The sequence below is a fragment of the Trematomus bernacchii genome, unplaced genomic scaffold, assembly GCF_902827165.1.
Source record: "Trematomus bernacchii unplaced genomic scaffold, fTreBer1.1, whole genome shotgun sequence".
Classification (NCBI taxonomy): Eukaryota; Metazoa; Chordata; class Actinopteri; order Perciformes; family Nototheniidae; genus Trematomus; species Trematomus bernacchii.
Genome location: NW_022988097.1, coordinates 1,639,235 through 1,655,552, shown reverse-complemented (window position 1 = coordinate 1,655,552; position 16,318 = coordinate 1,639,235). Strand labels below are relative to the sequence as shown.

The 16,318-nt window shown below is 41.3% G+C and overlaps 1 protein-coding gene across 1 annotated transcript; it reads right to left on the bottom strand.

The window, feature by feature from the left end:
• Nucleotides 1–4,881: 4,881 nt before the first annotated feature.
• LOC117475174 (cyclic nucleotide-gated cation channel-like) lies at nt 4,882–12,445 on the bottom strand. Its single transcript, XM_034121324.1, has 10 exons — nt 12,167–12,445; nt 11,307–11,417; nt 10,949–11,140; nt 10,739–10,843; nt 7,569–7,675; nt 6,959–7,446; nt 6,558–6,836; nt 6,195–6,293; nt 5,174–5,551; nt 4,882–5,089 (listed from the first exon to the last, which is right to left on the bottom strand). Exons 1-10 carry the CDS (start codon nt 12,304–12,306, stop codon nt 4,913–4,915), a joined length of 2,076 nt encoding a protein of 691 aa, XP_033977215.1. The 5' UTR covers nt 12,307–12,445; the 3' UTR covers nt 4,882–4,912.
• Nucleotides 12,446–16,318: the final 3,873 nt, after the last annotated feature.

Genomic DNA, 16,318 nt, shown 5'->3' with positions numbered 1-16,318 from the left:
ACGAGTGTATTCTCCCGTTAGCTCCGGGTTAGCTCACACGGCTCTAAAGTATTCACTGTCTGACTGTCACACAAGCAGCTGACACATATCCCCAGTTCCCCTTAAGTGAATGTGTGTCAGTCTGAATTGACGCTGTTTGGCATCACAACGCTGTTATGAAAGTTTCTCTGGTATAACATGGGTGATGTTAGCATAGCAACCGAAGCTAAACTGACTACTTGCTAAGCCGTGTTCTACAGGCACTTTTTACCGACGTATTTTTCATTATGATTCTACTTGTGATAGTCGGACATGACAACCTGTGCAGCCCATGTATTGATTCCATCCGATAGCTGCTATAATAACAAACAAAACGTCTGCCTGCTCTCCACAATGACCAATAACAGCGAACGGATGGTCAAAGTAAGGTACAAATAAACAGAATCACACGAAGCCTGGTTAGTGTTGCCTGACTTTATAAAGCGTGTTTTTTTTTTACAAGTGTGTGGTTGCGTTCTAGTCACTTTGCTCAGCACTACTGCTGGTTACAACTTTTATTTGCCGTACTCGCCTTAACTGTTATCTCAGGTTAATCTCGCCCCCCTCCGACGTAAGCGTGACGTATGCGGTTCTTGCTTCTACACGGACAACTTTTTGGTGCTCGAAACGAACCGGATTCCGGAGCTTAGAGGCTGCTCCGCTGCGGTGTGAACAGGAAAACCCGGTGCTTTTCAAGCACCAGCACCGAACCGGCCCCGAAACACCGTTGGTGTGAATGGGGTAAGAGAGACACGGGGAGAGCTGGAGCTTTGATGGCAAACACTGACGGTTTATTTGGAGTTACGGCCGGAGAATTGACAAGACAGGTGGTGTGTCACGAGTTGACACAGCGGTTGCCAAACCAATTCTGAAGAACTCTTCTGCAGCTCGATGTTTTAACTAGTTCGGAGTGTAATAATCAACATTCTTTATCAGTGAGACTAAAGCAATATGGACCCTGAATCTAACTAGAGCTCTCGTCCATAGAAAAGAATGTGCGCCAGGGAACTTACGTCCCTGAACAGTAAACTACCTCATGGCGGCTTGTGCTCTGTCATAGACTGGCAACAACAATGCGCCCAAACTGCCCCTCCTTAAGAGAGATAGCAGCAATACCCTAAGGCCGTAGACCTATGCCATGGGAAAGGAGACAGTGAGAAGAGAAAATTATGAACTGTGTCGAAGGTTGAATACCTAAGCAAATTATTCCCTAACAATAACCAACTGCAGCAGTGAGTCCCATTAAGAATGCATTGAGGATTATATCTGACAATTTTGCCACATGTTCAAAAACTATGGCTCCTATAAAAAAAACGACCAGACCATGAGCATCAGGGAACCCCAATGAAATGATATATGGTTTATTTATTTAACTCACCAAGTGTCAGAAAACACAACCCTCTCTCTTTTCCTCCATACCCAAATCTCTAAAAACGGGGCTGCAACGGAGCTGATACAGATTTGAAATTGTTCTGACGTCAGAAACGGGGAGCTCCACCTATCAGGGGAATGGGGGGTTGGGCCACAGCCATTGCCGCTCGAAAGCGCTGGAGACGCTGCAGTACATATGCCAGGCCTGTAAGTGGCGCTGTAGTCTGCCACAAAAGCAGCGAGGAAGACTTCTCACAGAATCAGCCCTTGCAAAAACAGGGCTGGAAAAGAGCAAATAGAGCGAAATGAGGCATGGCTAAAATGCATGATCTGTTTGGTATTTTGAAAAAAAAACTTCACAGAGATGTTTTATATAGGTATGGCCCTACAATATATTATTCAAATATAGCATGATAGGTCCACTTTAATTTATTTTTTATTTTTCAACTTAGGAGAGGTTTTCCTACATTTTTTCATGAAAAAATGATGTCCAAGGAGTGTAGGGTTTGGGAATTATGGCAGGTTTAAAAAAAATGTTGGGCGAATTTCAAGCACTCCTCCACTCTGTTTTGAGATCAAAGCACTCTAGATTTAACGAGCTGCGCAATACACACTAATGTTAAAATCTGAAGAAGGCCTCTTTACCAAGGTCTGAACTAAGTTAAATATCTCAAAAAGTATAAAAGATATGAAAAATCTGAAGAACAAGTTTTATAGCTGAAGGTCTTGTGATCATTTTAAAGTTGGAGTCTCTAGCTGAAAGTATGTGGAAGGAGTAGCATTTGGCGCACAGTGTAGTTAAAAGAGGATTTGAAGGTTCCTCCCATTGAGTTCCATGTTAAAAAAAGAGTTTAAAAAGCTGAATATTTCAAAAAGTATAAAATATTTTGAAAAAGTTGAAAGTTTCCCATCATGTGCTGAAAAGGCTGAATATTTTGATATTTGAATGGTTTTGTAGCTGAAAGTAGGCTGAAGTTATTCGACGACAAAATATTGGTTGAAATAATAATAATAAGAAGAAGAAGTAGATTAAAGATTTGAAGAACTATAGTGGAATGCTGTAAACAGCATTCGCACTAATTAGAACCAATTAATGGTTTTAACAAGAAGTCAAATGTATATAAAAAGAGACAGAAACCGTTTAAAAGTATGAGAAAACTATTCAAATGTTTCCGTTTATATTACCATAATTTACTTGTTAGACATTTAAATGTATATGTATAAGCCTTTTCTAGTAGCATGAGACATTCTGATGGATAAATAGAAGAATCCACTGGACTTATGTTGTCAAGTTATAATGCTTTGATGCATCTAATGGCGCATTTCCATTGCAGGGCCTCGCTCGGCTTAGTACGGTATAGTTAGGCCTTGTTAGGCCAGGCTCACTTTATGCTGCGTTTCTATTACAGTTTAGTAGCTGGGGCAGTAACTATAGTAACGCAGTGTAGGCGGAGCTGTGACGTCATCTTCAATGCGAACCACAGAAAAACAACATCAGCCGTTAGCTGTTAGCACTCAAGCTCACAGCTCCTCATATCTGTTCAGAAACTAGACAAAAGTTAAACAAGTACAAACCACAGACTGTCTGTGTCATGGCGAATACAGTCGCTGGTTTATTTATGTCTGTATAGGCCGTTGTTGTGAGTGTGGACGGTCGGAGCATATACTGCGTTAGCTTAGCCGATCTCCATTTAGAAAACACGCATTTTAAAAGGTTTTTCGCCTGCTGTCTGTCTGCAGACTTGACAAAGCATTAATTCATGGTTTTTACTAACCGGTATCAGTATGTTGTTACTTCGGCATCATTTTGAAACATGTATTACAATTAAATCACGGTCAAATATGTTCATTTTGTTGTAGTTGTAGCCCCCTTGCCAGCGATTCTCTCTCTCTAGTTTAGCATACTCAGCCCGACTCAGCCTGGTTGTTGGCTGCTAAGAACCTAGATTTTATTGGGCCAGAAAAAACTGTGAAATAGTACCCGGTAGCCAGTACTACGCCTAGTGGAAACGCAACCAAAAACGGCACGCTTAAACCGTGCTCCGCGCTGTAGTGGAAATGCGCCATAAGTACCACTTTTTGCCCGATATTTTGCCCCCTAGTGGAAAAATACATAATTTAAGACACCTGTTGAGGCATGAGAAATTGTGTTCCATCGTAGTGTATTGGTTTAGATATGTTAGTTATTCAAATATTTATTTTACTTTATTTATCTTAATTGTGTGTCTGCAACTTGTTTGTCAGTTTAAAAGTTGAGACACAAAGCAGTGATACATTTAGTAGCATTAGAATACATTAAATAGTACACAGATATGTTCTCATACTCCTTTGAAGAAATTGTGTAAACTTGTAAATGTTTGATTTTAAAAAGTTAAAGGGGACCTATCATGCAAAATGCACTTTTGTACGTCTTTTATACATGAATATGTGTCCCCGGATTTCCAGGGAACTCACCAAGTGTCAGAAAACACAACCCTCTCTATTTTCCTCCATACCCAAATCTCTAAAAACGGGGCTGCAACGGATCTGATAAAAACTGATCCAGATTTGAACACGTTACTGACGTCAGGACGGTGGCGCTACGGCTATTGGGCCAACTCTCCACCTATCAGGGGAATGTGGGGTTGGGCCACGGCCGGCCATTGCCGCTCGAAAGCGCTGGAGACGCTGTAGTACATATGCCAGGCCTGTAAGTGGCGCTGTAGTCTGTCACAAAAGCAGTGAAGAAGACTTCCCGCGCATGGTTGCCATGGTTTCCCTTGGTTTCCCTTCTGTTTATTCCCGCTGTGGCTTTTTTTCTCCCTCCCCGAGGCAAGCGTTTGCTCCTGCTGCTGTAATTCAATGCAATCCCTCCCCGTCGAGGCAAGCACTGTAATTCTCTCCGGTTAGTCCACCAGCAGATGACAAACACCCACCTCTCCGCCTCTTCCAAGGAACGAGGGGACCGTGCGGCAGAGTTTCAGTTTCTTTTGCCGGTCAAGATGTCCGTTAAAGTTTAAATCTTACGGACAAAATTAGAAAAGTGCCGGTCAAAGATCTTCTTTGTTATTTATTGAGCTTTAAAACAAATGAATAACGACTCTATATAATAATATAATAAAACACGGAGGATGGAGATCTCTTTTTCTCCCCCTCTTCTGACTTGATCAGAGCACGCTCCCCTCTCCTGCAGGGGGGCGTGGTCAGCTGCAGCTCACAGAATCAGCCCCCTGCAAAAACAGGGCTGGAGAACAGCAAATAGAGCGAAATGAGGCATGGCTAAAATGCATGATCTGTTTGGTATTTTGAAAACAGAAATGTATAAATATACCTTATATAGGTATGGCCCTACAATATATCATTTCAATATAGCATGATAGGTGTCCTTTAAGTAACCAACAAACTTTAAAATAGCTATGAAATAATACGGTAATACGTAAACGCACACATTTATGTACATACATTTTTGCGAATTAACAAAAAACGCAGTAAGTATTTTGTGACATTCTTTTTTCTATTCCCACATATTTTCATAGTCTCTCTTTCAGAGCCGGATGTTGATTTCACTGCGCACACCGTCACCGAAAACACTCTCGTTTCCGTCTGACAGGAAGCCGCTGCCTGTGCACACTGTGGTGATGTTGGTTTCGAGGTTTGTGATCCGCTGTTTTAGTCGAAGCTGGGAAGAGTTGAACTCACTCTGCAGACGGGCCAAACACGTCTGAAAAACAAGGTCATTGTTAATAATCAGCATTATTGTAGTGGCTGTAGCGTAGCATTAAACCTGCAGAAGTAGTAAACTGACCTGTAGCCGGTCCAGACTGGTTTCCAGCCTCTCCACCTTCTCCTCAAGCTCCTCCCCTGCAGACACATTCACTTCCTCCAGAAGCCCCTCCTTCTGCAGGATGTCCCGCCCCCTCTGCTCTAGCTGGGCCCTGGCATGGGGGAACTCCTGAAGCGCCTCCATCAGGTCTTGTTTTGAAAGGCAGAAGAGGTCTGAGTATCCCAGACTGCGGATGTTAGCCGTACGACGGTTCCCCATCTTGCTGCCGCTGATGTTCAAGATGCTGATTTCCCCGAAACAGCTTCCTGATGTCAGAACAGCAAACTGGGTGACTCCATCCTCCCCCACCACTGCCAGCTGGCCATCTTTAATGATGTACATCTCCTTACCCACATCACCCTTGGAAGAAAAAAAGGAATGAGGATATATATCAGGACTTACAATACTGTCCTTTCAACAAAATGGCAGAGTAAGGCTGTTAATACTAGTGCTACACTTAGCACTACCGTATGTATAGCACATATATACATCAAAGAAGTTTGATTGTATAGATGTCTATGAGAAAATTACCCTACTTGTCACTTAATTTATCACGTCAGTAAACATTTTCATAATTAATGTATTGTCCAAAACACTAGTTTCATGTCTTCTTTAATACAGCATGATGTTCATTTAGTAAATTATGGTCCCACTTGGAGTTCAATATATGAAAAAGCAGGGTAGCTATCTTGTGATTGACAAGTCGCTAACATTGTGTTGCCCAGTCTTGGTGCCCAGTTTTGGTTTTGTCTGTATTATCGTATTGCTTACGTAAACCTTTCACAGTAAGCTAGACAGTCAATCTCGAAAGAGCCCAATGATAAACTGCTCAATTTAACATGTGTACAGTTCAGTATTAAAAAAAAGTTTTGGTCTCTGTGTAGCTTAATATGGTATGACCACTGTACGGTAAACAGTCACTTTAATACATTCAAGACAGTACTACAGCAAAAGCAATTCATTGTATCTCTTTAGTACCAGTTGAGGTAAAGTGAATACTAACCTTCCTACAGATGTAGTCTCCAGGACTGAAAACCTGCGGTCGAAGTTTTAAAACCAGTTCTACGAGGAGACCTGCCTCACAGTCTTGGAAAATACGCACCTTTATTCAAACACACATGGACACAACAATAATGTTGAGGAGCTTACAAGTAATGATGGTGCAAAAATTAAAACAAAAACATTTAAATGACACTGTTAACCAATTCCAACAGACAGTGTTTAAATGACAATGTAGCATTTAAGACAACGTTGTGTTTTAGCCAAACTCTAAGAATGATACTGTGGCCTTTTATGATACTCTCAACAGAAATACTACAGAAAAGAGGCTAAATGGAATTGTGTCACACTGTCCAAGTGTCTTTACCTTCTTCAGTGTGTCCAGGTGAACATTAATAGCAATCTCAGCTCTCAGTTTATTGGGCAGGCTGCGCAGCACTTCCTGTTCATCTATTGTCTTTTGATTGGTCCAGAGGTAGTCAAACCAACGAATGACGCGCTGCTCTAGCACCTTGCTTACATGCCTGAATTGCATGTAGTGTTTCAAGGTGTCAACGCGGCTCTGAAACGCTGCCCTTGTGGCGTTCATATTGGAGATCATGGCTCCAACATTACCCACAATGGAGGCAAAAATCAGAACACCAACCTAGGACAGAAATATTGGTATTAGCTGTATTGATGGACTGAAACAACTGGGATCCTTACAGTAAAATTAATTTATGGATAATTTAAGGTAAGACAATATCAGCTAAGGAAATATTGACTTACCAGAAAGTCAAAAATCAGAAACAAATATTCCTCATCTCTAACTGGAGGAGGAGTCTCTCCAATGGTGGTCAGGGTCAGAGTGGACCAGTACAGACAGTATATGTAACTTCTGGTCAGGGTGCCAAACTCCGGATCAGATGCATTGGGATAAACCCAAGAGTCAGATCCCAGTCCAAGGACCTTGGAAAAGCTGTAGTATCCACAGGCGTTCCAGTGGATGATCACCAGGATGTACAGAACCAGCTTACAGATGCGGAAAGCGTTGGGGTAGCCCGTTCGTGTTTCTGTACGTTCAAACCACTCGAACAGACGTGACAGACGCAGCAGGCGGTTGAATCGAAGAAGAGGAGTGTAGCTCATTCCAACAGCCAGGTACAGGAGGTCGGTTGGGAGGATGGAGCAAATGTCAAGCTTACACTGCAAGGTTTGAATGTAGGATTCTCTCAGACGCCGCATATCTTTTACCATCAAGCCTTGATCCAAGAAACCTTTAAATACATTAGAAACACAAATAAACTAAAGCATTAGGGTATCAGTTAAAACAACAATCCAGAACAGAGTTTCTAATCAAAAATGTTTATGTAGTAATGGAAATTAGTCTTTTCAGTACCTGTGTGGAGACGAACAGCTATATCCAAGATATAGACTCCATCACAGACGTAGTCCAGTACCAGCCACACCATCACATTCCTCATCTGGAGCTCGTCAAAACAGGCCCTACAAAAGTACATACATTTAGTGACTCTAGCAAACGAAGTAAATCACAGCAACAAGTACAATATTCACTCTATTCACTGTTTTGGTCCCTACCAATTCCTGTGGGATATACCTGGTTCTTAAGCTGCTGCTATACTATGTTCAATAGTTAGCCGCTAGCATTGTCTCTCGGCTATAAGGTGCCAAGCAGAAAGTGTACAGTTATGCTCTTCTCCTAAAAACAAGCTGATGAGAGCATTAAGACTGATCCAAAACCATAGAGTTGCAGGTAAGAAAAATATAACAAGAGGCTGAAAGAAGGTAAAATATCCTGCAGAGCTGCGGCAGACTGCAGAGTCTGGGGATCATTAGCTCATCAGAGGAGGTTATGTTCTTTGGTTTGGTTTGTCTGTCTGTTTGTTTAATTGACCAAACATTAAATATTTTGGGGCGGAGCCAAAACACCGGGCAATCGCGCACATTATTTTTACTTAAAGGACACCTATCATGCTATATTGAAATGATATATTGTAGGGCCATACCTGTATAAGGTATATTTATACGTTTCTGTTTTCAAAATACCAAACAGATCATGCATTTTAGCCATGCCTCATTTCGCTCTATTTGCTGTTCTCCAGCCCTGTTTTTGCAGGGGGCTGATTCTGTGAGCTGCAGCTGACCACGCCCCCCTGCAGGAGAGGGGAGCGTGCTCTGATCAAGTCAGAAGAGGGGGAGAAAAAGAGATCTCCGTCCTCCGTGTTTTATTATATTATTATACAGAGTCGTTATTCATTTGTTTTAAGGCGAGACACGGCAGGCAAAAACATCGTTTTTCCTGCACTGGTCAATTTTGAGATTTTGTGCTATTTTGATTCCATAACATGTTTTCTTTCAGGCTTTTGGAAGGAAAACGTACAAAATACACATTTAAGTGTTTATTTTACGATTATTATATCAGGAGTGGTGTGTTGTTTTGTCTGGAACCAAATGTGCTATTTGTGTCTCTCGGCAAGGACTAACTCTTTAAAAACATTGTGTTGCTTTTCCATATATAGTTTGTCTATTTGCGTCTGTAGATTTCTCCTACATTCACCAAAAGTTAGTATTCTAACGTAACATAAAGTACCGCGACCGCTGTTTGCACCATGTCTTCAGAGGTATCGTTGGAAAGCTCCGTTTCTCCTGCACTATCTCATCGGATCCAAATATGGTAATTTCCTTTGTATCAGCAACCAATCGTGAAAGTGCAAAGGGGTCTTAAACCAAGAAACGAAATCTCATTGGCTGGTGTCAATTTCTGACAACGTGATTCGTTCAGATGCGTCACGTGGTGTGCTAAAGCACTTCCTGGTTAGCTTTCCGCTAGAAATTTAAATCTGAAAATGGCAAAATAACGGAGAAAAAAACGTTCACAGAGAAGACGACAACAATTGTCACTTGCACAACAAAGCAAGGTTATACAAAAAACAAATGACCCCGAACATGAAATACCTTCACGGAGTGCGTCGATGCGCAGGCTATCATCCAGATAACAGGAGGGTTTAGCTAGCGTCACACTGCAATCTTTAAAGGTCGTTTTCTCAAAATGAGTTTTTTCTACTACTCTGAGTTCGAAATTTCCACTTCAGTAGCAGTTACATACACCAAACCTTCCAGTTATATTCCTATCAATATTATGAAGGCTTTTACAGAAGGGTTTGGTCATATATAATTCATAGCCTGAATTATATAACATTTTATACCTAAAAACATGGTGAAAATTGATATTTTAGGGCTGTTGACAGTATTTTCTGATTTATGGAGTGATACAAAGAGATATCCAAAATCCCTTCTGTAAAAGCCTTAGATACTAATATGACTACAAAATGAAACAATAATTTTGATCCTGGCTTTATCCAAAGTTCAGATTTCGGTTCCTGAAATGTGTTAAAATATGCGCATATTTCATGAGATAATGGTTCATTTGCATATTTAAACATGCTATTTCAGAAAACATGTAATACAAAAAACAATTGCCTTATTGTAAGTAATTAACTGGAGAAATATTTTGCTGATATCTTTAAGTTAAAAAAAATTACCCTATTCACCTGGGGTGTCTCGCCTTAAAGCTCAATAAATAGTCGTTCCTTGGAAGAGGCGGAGAGAATTACAGTGCTTGCCTCGACGGGGAGGGATTGCATTGAATTACAGCAGCAGGAGCAAACGCTTGCCTCGGGGAGGGAGAAAAAAAGCCACAGCGGAGAATAAACAGAAGGGAAACCATGACAACCATGCGCGGGAAGTCTTCTTTACTGCTTTTGTGGCAGACTACAGCGCCACTTACAGGCCTGGCATATGTACTACAGCGTCTCCAGCGCTTTCGAGCGGCAATGGCCGGCCGTGGCCCAACCCCACATTCCCCTGATAGGTGGAGAGTTGGCCCAATAGCCGTAGCGCCACCGTCCTGACGTCAGGACAGTGTTCAAATCTGGATCAGTTTTTATCAGATCCGTTGCAGTCCCATTTGTAGAGATTTGGGTAGTGTTTTCTGACACTTGATGAGTTCCCTGGAACACCGGGGACACATATTCATGTATAAAAGACATACAAAAGTGCATTTTGCATGATAGGTCCCCTTTAACTTTGGTTCACGTAGCGAGTTAAGACACAGCGGAGGTCTCCTTTGCCGACTATCTCTTTTTTTTACGCTTTTATTTACGTAATTTTGTTGATATAAAATATTAATTATTGCACCTTTAAATTATATTTTAGGAGCATGTGTGTGTCAGCCAGTTTGTATCAGAAGTGTTGCTTCTCACAGTTTGTTTTATAACACTACTGTCTTTGCCAATTCCTCCTTCAAAGCCATACTAATGGATTTCTCACACCACAGACTGGCAAAAAAAAAGCCAACTGTTATCCCAAATTCAAGTGTCTGATCATCTTTTCAGAGATATTAAAATAATGACGTCCATGTTTTTCTGCATTACTGGAACTGTAATAGTTGTTATAGTATTTCTAGTCAGTGGAATCTCTAAGAAAGATACACAGTAGTACTGGAACTGAGAAAGGTATCGTTGTATTGGCACGGTAATATTTCCCAACCTGACAACCAGTAGGGTCCAGTTATAAAAAACAGCAGCACCAATCACAATCAGCCAGTGGTAGTAGGCGTCATCAGATGGTGATAAGACCTCCACTTTACACTTCCTCCTCCTGGCAGAGAAGAGAAAAAGAAAATTCAAAGGTTTAAGCATGTAAGTTTCAGGTAATGTTTTATTTTTAGGCATTTAAAAATATTTCTTGTTGTCTTACATGCGTCTGGAGCGTCTGATTTCATGATCTGCATCAGAGCCATTTTGGCTGTGGCTGAACCTGCTGGGCGGGGCTTGTTCGTCCGTGTTGGCCGGGCCTCTGAAACGCTCCAAGAAGGAATCGGGACGCTCCGTCTCTTCAGCCAAACTCTTATGGGCCCATTCTCTCAGAGTCATCACCATACTCACTATCCTGAAGACCAAATGTTACATTTATAGTAAATGTTACCAATAATTTACTATTTTCGAATATTTAACATTATCGCTCACAGGAAATAGATCAGATCTAAATACATCTATTTGAATATTTAAAAAGCTGAACTTGTCAAATTCATCTTACGTGTTATCAGCTGTCCTACCTGGATAGAGCACCTCGCCCTTGCAAGGAATTCTGGGAATGAATGTCTCTTCTTTCAATGGCCGCCATTCTCTGAAGCTCCGAAGAAGTGTCATCACACATTGACTGTGCTCTACACACATAACAAATACATAGACATATATTATTTAGTGACAAGTATCTTCTTCTTCACACAAGTAAACAATAACATAACTCACCTTTTAGTGCTGCTTTAGTAACCAGCGACTGCTTAGAAAAGAAAAGTGGCTGCTTAGCGGCTAACTGCTAAGCTTTGTTCATTAGCTAGGGGCTAACTTGTCTGTGTGCTGTTTGGTGCGGAGCAAGTAGCATACAGTTGTTTATCTGATTTGTATTTGCTGAAAGCAGCTTCCTGCAGCTGTGGGTTTGATAAAAGTGAGACTGAACCAACAAAAGGTTTTAGGGCCATGAAACCAAGACATTGAGTTGAGCTCTGCAGAGCTAACGGAACCGTACATTCTGGTGGTATTCAATAGGTTTTGAAGTAACAACTATCAAATTACACATTTAGTTTTTCCCATTGCTAAAATACATGAATTATTGGCATTCAATTTGTCATGTTAATGTTAAAGCAAATATCTATCATTGACAAAATACATAAAACCTTATTGTTATCTTTGATCCGCTTTAAGGTAATAAACACGGGATTAAAAACAATTCAGATATGACTTAAAAAATATCACCAGAATATTATAATTAAAATATTTTACTTGGCTTTCCTACATAAAGCTTTAATTCTCCAAAGGGGACATTTACATTGGAAAATGACGTGTGTGTGTGTGTGTGTGTGTGTGTGTGTGTGTGTGTGTGTGTGTGTGTGTGTGTGTGTGTGTGTGTGTGTACCTGCTGAGTGTGCTGTCAGCTCGCTCACTCTCGTCCTCTGTCCATGTTTTCACAGACAGCCTGTGTGAATCCTGCACTGGACCTGTCATCCTGCACACAGCAAGTCTCAATTCATTTCCATTCTCACCACTGACAGACATGCCAACATAAAACTACAAATTAAAACTAAAACGTCAACTCAACATACACAAACACTCTCATAACATACATGGATAAATGCAATAAAATGCAAGCTACCAAACATACATTTACATTACAGAGGCTCACGCTGACTGCCAAACACACACTCAACTCACTAAGCAGCACACACTAATGCAATGATGGACCCACAGTCAGAAAAGGAAGGTCATCCAGTACGAGGTCATCCCATATTAGGCATCACCATGGAAACCACATAGCATAGCAACAAGCTGTAAAGTAATTATGACAACACATCATAAGAGGGAGAAACCGAAGTCAACAAACCTGATAAATGTCCAGATATCCCAACGTTAGCTCATCAATCCCTCAGTTATGTTCACGTCTGTTTCATCTGCAACCCATCTCTATCCATTTAGTGAGATTCACGAGACATTAATCATGAAGGACTGACAAATATGAAGGATTGGATGGGTGATGGAGAGAACAAAAGCAACCTATCAAAGGGAAGATCACATGGCTAACGACAAAAGCATCCTTTAAATTGCAAATTGTGTGTCGTGTGTGTTGCTGTTCACCAGAGAGCTCATCTATATTCAAGAACCTTGTTTGAAGTGGCTTCTGAAACACAAGTGTGTCTTTGTGTCCATGTATTCTCCTGATTACTGAAAGAGGAGTGCTTTTATACACACACCTGCACACGTGAAATTCAGACATGTTTTATTAAGGTTACTAGAAATAGAACGGATCTAGGTAAAAGAAGATAAGATCCAAATATATTGTATTGACAGATAGAAGATGGATGGATCCGGGTAGAGAAAATCTTGGTAGGAGATGATCATTTTTGGGTTGAAGATGACCGGAAATGGGTAGAGGACATCAAATCTTCATAGATACAGACGTTTTCTGGGTAGAAAAGGCAAGATTTATGTAGAAAAAGATTGTATCTGGGTATAATTAGACCTGATCCGGGTAAAAGACGGTCCTATCTGGGTACAACAAGACCGTATCTGGGTAAAAAAAAGGCAAAGGTTTTGGTAGATAACACCGTATCTTGGTAGAAAAAGGATGTTATCTAGGTAGAAAGGGTCAGATTTTGGTTAATAAAGACTGGATCTTGGTAGAAAGGGACAGATTTTGGTTAAAAAAGACTGGATCTTTGTAGAATATGGCCAGATCTGGATAGAAAACATCTGCATCCCTGAGAAATAAGGAGAAATCTGGATATAATAACACTGTATCTGGGTAAAAACGGTCGTATATTGGTAGAAAAAGACTAGATCTGGGTGGAAGACAACTGTAACTTGGAGGAATTAGAATGGATCTTGGTAAAAATAAAGACCATATTTGGGTTAAAGAGGTCATATCTTAGTAGAATTAGACTGGATCTTGGAAAAATAAGACATATTGTTAGAATAAGACTGTATCTACATGGAAAGAGGAAGAGTTGTGTTCGAAAATATAGGATCTTGTAAGATAGGACAGTATTTTTTGGTTGAAAAATAATAGATCTGGGTAGAAGACGACAGCATCTTGGAGGAATTAGAATGGATGTCGGTAAAATGTAAACGATAATGCCAGATCTTGGAAGAATAAGACCGAATCTTAGTAAAAATATCAAGATTTTGGTAGAAAACGACTAGATCTTGGTAGAATAAGAACACATCTGGGTAGAAAAGGCCAGATCTTGGTAGAAAAAGCCTGGATCTGGGTTTAAGATTGAATGGCACAAATAATTGGTGGATTAGAGCCAGGACACATCCCTTAAGCTCAACAGCTGCCTCTTAAGACTGCAACTATCTACACCACCATCATTATGTCATATCAACCACACTGTTGACATGGCAACAGCCTTCTTTCCCTTATCAACCCAGCCGATCCGTCTCTGTTGCTGCTCAGCACAGCGGGCTGATTCTACCTAGCAGCCCATATTTACCACATACATTGGTGTATAGCAAAAAAGGTAAGGGAGATTGTAGATTTTGAAGTATGTAAAATACTCAGTTTTTATCACATTAAAGGGCCCATGTCATGTCATGTGTTATGAAGGTTGTTATGCATGTAAACGGTCTGCAGAGTCAAAAACCCTCGAAGTACACCCTGTAGCGAGTAAAACTCTAATGCTGTGTTCACACCGGACGCGATGCGACGTTTGGGGGCGGCGCGATTACATGTAAAGTCAATGCAGAGACGTGGACAGACGCGAATTCGCTCCGACGGCGCGCATGAAGCGGTGGACGCGGCGCGAATCACACGATTGAGGCGATTGAACGGTGCCGCGTTAAACGCGAGAGTTCAATTTTTTCAACTCGAGCGTCAAATTCACATGACGCGTTCTCGCGGAAGCCAATCAGCGGTGAGGATCTCAGCCGCCGTCACTGACGTTCAACCACACAACATCAGCCGTTAGCTGTTAGCAGTTAGCACACAGAGCTCACAGCTCCTCATATCCGTTCAGAAACTGGACAAAAGTTAAACAAGTACAAACCACAGACTGTCTGTGTCATGGTGAATACAGTCGCTGCTTATTTATGTCTGTAGGCCGTTGTTATGAGTGTGGAATGAGCATATACAACGTTAGCTTAGCCTGGTCGACCCGATCTTCATTCAGAAAACAAGCATTTTAAAAGGTTTTTCGCCTGCCGTCTTGTCTGCAGACTTGTCAAAGCATTAATTCATGGTTGTTACTAACCGGTATCAGTATGTTGTTACTTCGGCATCATTTAGAAACGTGTATTACAATTTAATCACGGTAAAATATGTTCATTTGTTGTAGTTGTAGCTCCCGAGCCAGCGCGTCTTGTTTGAATGATGCGAGTAAACACAGCTGGCAGCCGCGGTGAAACTCCAGCGTTTAGAGCGATGCGATAGGAGCGATTAGAGCGAAGCGAATAGTCGCATCGCGTCCGGTGTGAACGCAGCATAATCTATGCTGCCCCAAAACGCCTCGTTGGAGATTTCTCATTTTCCATTGTTTACTTCCTGGGCACTGTGACATGTGAATACTACGGAGCCCCCTAGGGGACATGGAGAAGGGAAAAAAAATTATTTGAAAAAAAAAAGAAAAAAAAGGTTTTGCGAGATATCGCAATACTTTCATGAGTTATTGATCCGCGAAATTCGAATCTGTCAATAACTCAGCTCAGAGTATGCTTTGCGACGTGCATGTCCCCTCACTCTGAGTGTCTTTCACTTATGTGAAACCTGTGCCTATTGCCAAGCACTGATGTTATATCTTTATATTTAAGGCCAAGCTCAAAGTAAAATCGATGAAACCGCTCCATTGTTGTTCTTTCTGTGTTGCCGAACTGACCAGGAAGTACATTGAGCTAAATGAAAAGTTTTGCGAGATCTCGCAAAACTTTTTTTTTTTCAAATACATTCTCCATGTCCCCTAGGGGGCTCCTGCCAGCATTTCACAAACCTTTCAGCGATTCATGCCGGATATGTACAGCGTAGGGCACTGAAGAACGATGCTGTTCCTACTTTGTTTGGACCAGCGGGAGATTCGGGTACACAACCTGTAAGTATTCATTGTTGTTTGTGTATTCATGATGTTTAAAACAAACAAGGTATCTATCACGACTGTTTAAATGGGTAAACGTTTTTCGGGCTGCTAAGTTGGAGAAAATGAGAAATGCTCTCCGCAGACCCATGCTCACAGCGTTATAAACCTTTTTCTTACTCAATATCAAGCCACACTTATTGTTTTTACTTCGGCTGTGAGTGTTTGTGTGTGCTCAGGATGAGTTTCGCTTGTTCTCGTTGTATCGCCGACCCGGAAGCCTGTCCGCTCCTCGCAGCAGATCGCAGCAACAAGCCTCGCAACTTCCCGACCAATCAGAGCACACTGGGCTCACAGGGAGGGGGGGGCAGGAGCTCCAACAAGCCGTTTAGGACAGAGAGTGAATACACATACTATACAGAGATGCTGTATGAGAAACCAATGTGAGTTTGGAAATTGCACAATATAAATCTATTTTAGTATACCTCAACAATGGAATTATGATCAGT